Below are 9,432 nucleotides of genomic sequence, written 5' to 3' on the forward strand. Positions count from 1 at the left end.
CAGTGGTCTAAAGCACCTACTTGAAACAAGCTTGGCAATGCACAGGGACCGCGGTTCAATCCCCCAGCACCACATGCCAGCCAGCCCTGACCCCTGGTGGGCTGAGCTGGCCGCACACTCACACACACACACACACACACACACAAATAAATAAATAAATGTTTAAAAAAAAAATAAATAAAACAATGCAGGCACCAGGCAATGAAAGACCCTGGACACCCTGCAGACTCTTCCCTAAAATACAAAAAAAAACAAAAACAAAAAACAACTGTGATTATGAGCAAGAGCTGCATGTTGACTAATAAAGGTAAGGCATTCAAGATTATTAGGGCCTTCAAGGTGGACTAAAAAAATACCAGTGCTACTGATGGAGCTAGAGAACTTGAGGATGTGGGTAGGGCATGCGAAAATATCACTCTTTTTACATTGAGGCCACTATGGTATTTCCAAATTCATGTCTTATGAACAGCCGAAGACCTTGTATCTAAAGGTCCAGAAGTTCCATCTCATGCATGAACACAGCACACTGTAATCCTGCCTGATTTGATGCCAGTTGATACCTGGTTACCTGAAAGTTGGGCCCATCTCATCCTGACAACTCTGGAGTGCCTTTTGGGAGTTCGAGGTCAGGCACAGCACACTACAGCACTGTCCTTGCCCAAGCCACCATTTTTACCTACTGAGCCCACAACAAGCACTTCTTCAACTCAACCCAGGTGGCTGAAACCTGAGAAAAGACAAGCAGGATTAAAAACAACCTGCGGCAGTATGCAGAATCAGGGAATGAAGGGGCCAGGGAGATGGCTCAGTAGGATAAGCACTTGACTGGCAAACGCAGGGATCTGAGTTCAATCCCCGGTTCAGCCAAAAAAAAAAACCATGCAACAAAAACCCGAACAAAACAAAAAAAGAATCAGGAAATGAGGCACAAAAGCCACTGGTTGAGTACTTCAAAAGAAATTTGAAAGACAGGGCTGTTTCAAATAAGACGGGATTTAACAAAAGCGTATCCTCCTTATTTGGCACATCTCATTCTTTTCACAATTGTTGAACTACTCTCCTAAGTACTAGACAATTTTATATTCCCAGGGCATAATTTATACATGTATGTGTGTATACATATATCTATATATGAAATATTTTGCACAGGGTCTCACTGTGCAGCTCACTCAGTGATGTTCCTGTCTCAGCCTCCTGAGCACCAGGATTACAGGTGTTCACCACCACGCCACCTTTCAGTGGCAGGCTTGGCATGGGGCTGGTACAGCATGTAGCACCAGGGATTGAACCCAGGTCCCTGCACTTGCCAGGTAGGCACCTGGACCACTGAGCTATCTTCCCAGCCCTTGTCTGTTTTACACACATTTGCTAAATATCAGTGCCAGGTGGGGTGGTACACACCTGTAATCCTGTGCTTAGGAGGGTCACCACCAGTTCATGGCCAGCCTGGGTTTTGTAGTGAGTTCAAGGGGGGGAAAAAGTGGTGGTGGGGGGGAGGGTACATACCTATAATCCCCACAAGCATGAGTCTGAGACAGGAAGATTGCTCAAGTTCAAAGCTAGCCAGCCTGAGCTATAAAGCGAATTCAAGGCTACTCTGAACTGCATAGTGAAACACTATCAAAAAGACCCCCACTCTCCCAAAAGTGGGATTTTTGGTTTGTTTTTTAAAAGACAGGGACTCACTGTGCAGCCTTGAACTCAGCAGTCCTCCTGCCTCAGCCTTCTAAGTGCTGCGATTACAGGCACGTACTACTACACCTGACAGTTTTGTTTAAAAAAATAGGAAATAAATCTCATTCCAACTGAAGGTAGGAAGACTGTCTCCTTTGATCCTGCAGATAGGAGGAGTAATGTTTAGCACCTGCTACACAACCAGAACTGCGTCACCTCCCAGTCCCAGTGAACTTAACAGCTTCTTATGCTTAATACCCCATCCTTCTACTAACACTGACAGAGCAGGCAGAAGGGGAGGCAGTAGATGGGGGAGGGGCTCTAACAGAAGTGACTATTCTTGTGAAAATGAAGCACAGACACCAGATCACTAAGTTTTATTCAGCATTTCATTAAGGTTAAATTTCTAGGAATGAGGAGCCTTTGTTCAAGGGCACAACGGTCCAAAAAACCTCAGATCTCATAGTGAACCACTGGCTGAGGTTCTTTGCTGGGATCACCACCTCGTTCCAGGTACAGATTATTATAAGGATACTGCTTTGGCCCCTGAGGAAAAACACACAGGTCAGCAAGAACAACACAGTCATCCAAATCCTGGCTACACTCTACTCTGAGTTAACAATCAAGCATGGGAAATGGGTACACAGTAGCCTCTGGTCAGCCCTGACTGGGCTAAAACAGCAGGAGAAGCATTTCTCTCCCCAACTCAGCCCAAGGCAGAGAAAAAGCCTAAATTGCAATGGAAGTGGTGTGTGCACAGTGAGGGAGAGCTGGGCACGAGGGGCGGGGGGAGAAAGAATCAGAGTCAAAGCTTTCTAAATGAGACGGCGCATCCATCCATTCCATTCTCTCTCGGGGTCGAGACAGACTCAATCTCCTTTAAGTCACTCAGCCTCTAATGGTTCCACCACTAAAGTGGCCTAGCAAATGAGGCATGCAGGAGCAGCAGTGGGGGGAAGCACAGAGACAGGACTGGGACGTGCTTCAGGGGCGGCTGGCTTTACCAACAAACAGCTGTCAAAGAACACAGCTCAAGGGGAGAAGAAAAGGGTGATATGCTTATAGAACTGAAAAATGAAGAGCCACACTGTGTCCTGCGCTCCTGAAGTGAGGTTAGTGCTCACCCCAGCCCGATGTGCGCTCTTCTGCAAGGCGGCCCTGTGGCTTGGCAAGAAGGCTCGTGTCAGTGCACACAGACATACCAGCCACCTCTGGGACATGATTCTGCAGAGGTGGTGCTGGGTAGCCAACTGCAAGCACAGCAGCCTTCCTGCCTTCAGCCCCACTCCTTCCAATCCGTCCTAGAGACAGTCCCTAGATTCATTTTCTAAGAACCTAAGCTTCATCCCATTACTCTCCTGTTCAAATACTTTTTTTTTTTTTAATATTTGTCATTTTTTTTTCAAATTTTTTTATTTATTTTAACATTTATTTAGTGTGTGTGTGTGTGTGTGTGTGTGTGTGTGGCCAGCTCAGCCCACCAGGGGGCGCAGCTGGCTGGCATGTGGTGCTGGGGGATCGAACCGCAGTCCCTGTGCTTTAGCCAAGCTTGTTCCAAGTAGGTGCTTTAGACCACTGAGCCATCTCTCCAGCCCCTCCTGTTCAAATACTAACAATGGCTCTTTGCTACGGAAGGCTGACCAAGTCATCACTGCACCCACCATGGATCCCGAGCATGGTCAGAGTACAGTCTGAGTGGCTGTGTAAATGTGTATTAAATTATTACTTTACTCCCACATTCAAATTCCTCAGCTTACAATAACTACCTCAGCTAACTAGATCAACTCACCTCGTAAAACTTTTTTTACACAGTAACACTGAAGTTTAGATGCACATCACAATTACCTGGAGTACTGTTGAAAATACTGATCCCAAAATTCTGTCATAGAGCTACTGAGTTAAGACCTCTACAAAGTACAGCCTAGGAATTTGAACTTTTTAGCAGCTCTTTAGAAAAACAATGCAGCCGATTATCTAGGCACTATTTAATATACCTGTTCCACTTTTACTGTATCAGTCTCCTTTTCCCTTACCCTGTTTTATCCAGTTTCACCACCCAAATGCTATTTTTAGCATCTAGTATTAGCTCTTTCTGACAGCAACTCATTCCACTTTGCATATACATTCACTACAGAAATATATACACATTACACGGCTCTTTACATGTTGTGCATATCATTTAACTAAGTTTTCTTAAGTTTCTTTTTTTTTTTTAAATTTTTTTTTATAACTTTATTTATTTATTTAGTGTGTGTGTGGCCAGCTCAGCCCACCAGGGGGCGGGTCTGGCTGGCATGTGGTGCTGGGGATTGAACTGCGGCCTCTGCTTTTGCTTAGCTTAGCTTGTTCTAAGGAGGTGATTTAGACCACTGAGCCATCTCACCAGCCCTTAAGTTTCTTTAACACTAGAGTATATTTTCTATGTCTTTTGCATTGTCCAAAATATAACCAAGCTTGGGGCAGGGATACAGGTGCACCTGCCTGCAGGCGCAAAGTCCTGAGTTCAGTCTGATACTGAATAAAAAAAAAACCCAACTCTACAAACTATAACCAAGCTTACAACAGATGCTTAATTTGCTTCCATTACCTACAGAAAGTATCCTTCACATATCCAACAGGATAAGACTTTGGCTCTAGATTGCTTGACTCTACCTTAAAAGATCACTCCTTGACATACAGCAGCTAAGTATAATCCTCAAACGGGAACTCTCAGAGTAGCTGGCTTCCACATTCTAATTCTTCACCTGGTCCTAAAGTGTGTCTTCTTACTTAGACTGGTCCAAGTAGGGGCAGAACAGTATTCTGATACATACGTCAAGCCAACGGAAAAAGTCTTTCTCTTTGCCTACCTTCTACCATTTCTGGAAGCTAGGCTTAGTACTGACTAGTTCCCTATCCCAGAAATTTAATGTCCCCAGAAAAGTGGGTAAACAAATGTGCATAGAGTAGCACATCTCAGATACTTACCACAGGCTGGTAGCTGGGGTACATCTCCCCTACCCAGAACATAAAAAGCATGAATGCCACGAAGCTGAAGAGATGGTTACGCATGATATGCCAAGAAACAGGTGTGGGAGATGTGTCTACACGGTTCCGGATATACATGTCTAGATGCCAGTGAATCTGAAGCAGAAAGGCAGGTAAGTGTCACAAAACGCTCTTCCTATGAAAGCCAAGCAGGCAGCCCTGTGTAACCAGAGCCTGATGCAAGGGTGGGCAGCATTCTACTGCCTAACAGTGCTGATCTGAAACACACAGCTGGAGACTGGGTGTGGTGGCGCAGGCCTGCAATCCCAGAACTTGGGAGGCTGTAAATGGGAGAATCACTATGAATCCAATCTAGTAGTGAGACCCTGAACACCCTGTAGACTGTTCCCTAAAATACAGAAAGAAAAAAGAAACAAACAAACACATGGCTCAGTGCTGGCTTCTAGGTAGGCTCTGCTCACCAGCACCATCACAAAGTATATAATTTCAACAATGTGGAGCTTTAGTTATTCCCAGACATCCCATTTCATGTGCTCCGTATGGAATCTCAAGTCTCAGGTTACTAGGCCTTGCCAGACTGGGCCACTGAGTTGCATCTCTGGCCCTGACCTTGCATCTCTGAGCAGAAAAGTTTATAGTGTTACTTGGACAGAGAAGTGCCATTTCGGCTAAAAAGATCTCAGAAATACACAGCAAGTAGGAGCGAGAAAAGGTTAAATGAGTTCGTTTTCTCACCGGTTCACCCCAGTTCAACCTCAGGTCTGGGTGGTCCCATTCATACCATGGATCCCTCTCATGCTGTGAACGGTCAGGCAGCTTTGGGTAGTCTCCATACCTGAAGAACAGCAAAAAACTCTGAAATTCTGTGAGCAGTGTCAGACAACGCAGAGCCTCATCTCAGCAATAAGAAATCAGGTAACAGCTATAACTGCTCCACCTAAGAACAGAGGAGCTGACTCTTGAGATCTCAAGCTCTAGTCACTAATCACAGAACTAACCATGCTGTAATTAACAGGTCATGTCAAACTCAAACATTACCGCATACAAGCTTTTCTGCTGACTTGGGAAGTTCAGGGAGGAAGACCGTGAGTTCAGACCAACCTAAGCTAGATAGTGAGATTCTGTCCTACATCTCTATGCATCAGACACCTCATGGGACCTCTTGCCTAGCTCGGTGTTCTCAAGGCTGCTCCTGCCTGAAATAGTTAAGGGAAAAAAAGAAACGATGACAACTAGACGTGTCACAGGAAATGATAAAAAACGAGAATACAAGACAGAAAGAACAATGCTAGGATAGGAAAGTGATGGTAATCACTACACATAAGCAACTACCAGTGTGTTAGGGGCTATGGGAGGATAACATCAACTGGAGAATGGGGTTAGCTGTCCAGTCTACCTAAACAGTTACTACAACTTCCACAGCCGTAACACAAAGGGGTGGAATTAGAGGGAGACATACGACTACTCCATCTACAAATAGGACTCTCCTGACAAAAGTCCAGGTCCACCCTGGTCACATGTTTGGATGGGCGCACCTGAGCCCAGCAGATGCTCAATCTAAAGGAAACGCAGCTCTCTGCCCGGACCCAAGGAAGGTTCCTGCTATTTGGAAGTCCTCGCGGGAGCCATTACAACCCCGGCTTCCTCATTTGAGAAACAACAACCCGAGCCAAAGAGAAAATTGAAGTCCTCTAGGCTGCAGCTGCCCACCCACCCACCCACCCACCCACACCCAGGAGTCCGAGTCGAGACTCGGGGGAAAGGGTCAGAACCGAACGTCCCCCCGCTCCCCGGCAGGGGGCGCCGCTCATCACCACCCGGGCGGCGCGCGGACCCTTTCTACCTCACCCCATGCCCTCATCCGGGTAAGGCTCGTAGTCTTCCACACGCATATTATACTTCTTGGCGGCGGCTGCCCGTTCCTCTGGGGTCCTGGGGTAGGCGCCCGGTAGCATGTCCTTGGTAATGTGGGAGGCTGCGGCGCACAAGAGAGCAGGTCAGACGGTCCCTGCTCTCCAGGTGCCCGGAAGGCTTAACGCTTCGGGGCTGCAAGTCCCAGGACTGTGCCTGGCCGGCGCGACCTTTCACCGCTCCTGGCCCCGCCGGAATACGGCCGCTGCTGGCTCCGCTATCCACCCACCCACACACACATTAAACTTAAGCCTCCCTTCCCACAGTGACGCCTCTCTCATCCCCGCGGACCTGTCCGTGCCCCCAGCGGCACCGCCTGCCGAGCTGTGCTTTGCAGCCACCGGAAACCCCGAGCCAGGGCCCAGGCTCCCGCCATCTTCACCTTCCTCCCAGCTCGCTCTGCGCGTGCGCAGGATGCGGGACGGCGGCTGGGCGCGGCCAAACCTACGCAGAAGTGTGGTAGGCGCGAGAACGCTGGAGCTGGCTGTTGGGCTGGAAGGTGGACGGAGGTCAGGAACCAGAAACAGCAGGAAGGAGAGAAAAGCAGGATGGTCACTTTGGTATTTCAGGTTGTTGTGTAGGGAGTGTGCATCTCAGATAGACAGGAGCCCCCGGCCCGAAGCGCACACTAGTAAAACTTGCATTTTTTTCTTCTCTGGCGGCTGCCCTCTGGGTTCTCCTTCACTGGCACTTCTTCCGCCCAGAAACATACCCAGTCTTCCAACCCAGCCGTTAGGTCGCTTGTTGTTTGTTTGTTTCCTAGTCCCCAGACTGGCCCACCTCCTTCCATTAGGCGCGTGGCGCAGGTCACCAGTCAGCTGAGTTGCCTCCTATTTCACTTTGCATTTGCATCTGAAAGTCCCAGTCACCTTTGCTGCGACAACTTGTAAAACTGATTCTGTCCATCAGAGGCAGCTTCCGGAAAAAAGCCCCAAACCTCGAATTCACCAGGACTTGGATGAACAGATTGCAAACCAGCCCACAACTGACAGAAGAATGGGAGACATTATCTTTCACACAAGTGAAATTTGAATATGAATGTTTTCATACAAGTGAGATTTAAGTTGCACGTTGTAATGCAAATTATATATTATTAATTTACACGTTATGGTGCAAGTGAGATTTGAATAATTTACACTAATTTCCAGAAACTTTAGGGTTATCATACTATTTTTTTTTAATGTATTTATTTTATTTATTTATTGGTGTGTGGCCAGCTCAGCCCACCAGGGGGCGGGGCTGGCTGGCATGTGATGCTGGGGGATTGAACCGCGGTCCCTGTGCTTTGCTAAGCTTCTTTTAAGAAGGTGCTTTAGACCACTGAGCCATCTCACCAGCCCTATCATACTATTTTGAATCAAAATCTTTTGTGTGTGTGTGTGGTACCAGGGATTGAACTCAGGACCTTGTGCTTGCCAGGCAGCTGCTCATGTTGCTGAGTTATGCTCCTGGACCAATGTTTTTGTTTGTTTGTTTGTTTTTTGTTTTCTTCGGTACCAGGAACTCAGGACCTTGCATTTGCCAGGCAGGTCCTTATACCACTGAGCCATCTTCCCAGCCCTCTTTCTTTCTTCTTTCTTTCTTTCTTTCTTTCTTTTTTTTTTTTTTTAGACAAGGTTTTTACATATTGTTCAGGGTGGCCTTGAATTAATCATGTAGTTCCACAAGCTGGCCTCAAACTCATAGCAGTCCTACTGCCTTTGCCTCCTAAGTGCTGAGATTACAGCCAAACACCATCATATCCAGTGCAAAAATGATTTATAGACATTCCCATCCAAGTACTAACCAAGCCTAACCCTGCTTAGCTTCTGAGATCAGATGAAATCCAGGGTGGTATGGCTGAAAACATTCTCTACTATATATCAGAGCAGTATAAACAAATATGTACCATTCAGTATAAACTTTTTGAAAAGCAACTTTCCCACTTGTAAAGGAGCGTCACTAGTTGGATAACATCAGAATAATTAGACACATCTACAGTCAGCCGGTAATAAACTGGATCTTATCCTGGACCAAGAAACACTTGATCTTGCTTATTTATCTGTATTTATATTGGGATATCACTTATATATCATACAAGTTACCATTTATAAGTTACAATAAAGTGACTTTTAGCATACCTACATCCCACAGTTCTACATTCATCACCAACCACTATGTAATTCTAAAACATTTTCATTACTCCCTCAAATAAATCTTATACCAATCAGCATATTTCCTGTCTTCTTACCTGCTGGCAACCACCAATCTACTTCCCATCTCTGTAGATTTGCCTACTAGGATTATTGTATGTATGCATTATGTGGCCTTTTGTGTCTGTTTTCTTGAACTGAGCTTAAGGTTTTGAAAGTTTAATTCATGTTTTACTACATAAGTACTACTTCATTCCTTAAGGGTCAATGATATTCTAATATATGGATAGACACTATTAATTTATAAATTATCAGTAGACATTTTGGTTGTTCTCACTTGGAAAGATGCTTCTACAGGCATGTTTATACCATTTTTCTATGTGGATCTATGTTTTCAATTCTTTCGGGTATATACCTAGAAGAGGTTCTGGGGCATTTAGTAACTATGTTTTCAACCTTATGAAAAATTTCCAGATTTAGATTTTGCAAAGGACCTACACTATTTACATTCCTGTTAGCAGTGCATGTACAACTTCTCCACATCCTCACCAACACATTATTGGTTTGGGTTTATTATAGTCATCATAGTGAGCAGGAATGGTATTGGTCTTAGACCATCTTGAGATTGAGCAATTTATAAAGAAAAGTTCTTTTTTTTTAATTTTTTTTTTTAGTATTTTTTAAATTTTTATTTATTTATGTGTGTGTGTGTGTGTGTGTGTGTGTG

General features: G+C 45.4%; 1 protein-coding gene across 1 annotated transcript; it reads right to left on the reverse strand.

Annotated features, from left to right (window-relative positions):
• Positions 1-2,023: 2,023 nt before the first annotated feature.
• Positions 2,024-6,986, reverse strand: Ndufb8 (NADH:ubiquinone oxidoreductase subunit B8). Its single transcript, XM_004631435.3, has 5 exons — positions 6,865-6,986; positions 6,511-6,637; positions 5,398-5,497; positions 4,642-4,797; positions 2,024-2,220 (listed from the first exon to the last, which is right to left on the reverse strand). Exons 1-5 carry the CDS (start codon positions 6,947-6,949, stop codon positions 2,128-2,130), a joined length of 561 nt encoding a protein of 186 aa, XP_004631492.1. The 5' UTR covers positions 6,950-6,986; the 3' UTR covers positions 2,024-2,127.
• Between the last annotated feature and the right edge of the window lie 2,446 nt (positions 6,987-9,432).

Source organism: Octodon degus, unplaced genomic scaffold, assembly GCF_000260255.1.
Source record: "Octodon degus isolate 3935 unplaced genomic scaffold, OctDeg1.0 scaffold00042, whole genome shotgun sequence".
Taxonomy (NCBI): domain Eukaryota; kingdom Metazoa; phylum Chordata; class Mammalia; order Rodentia; family Octodontidae; genus Octodon; species Octodon degus.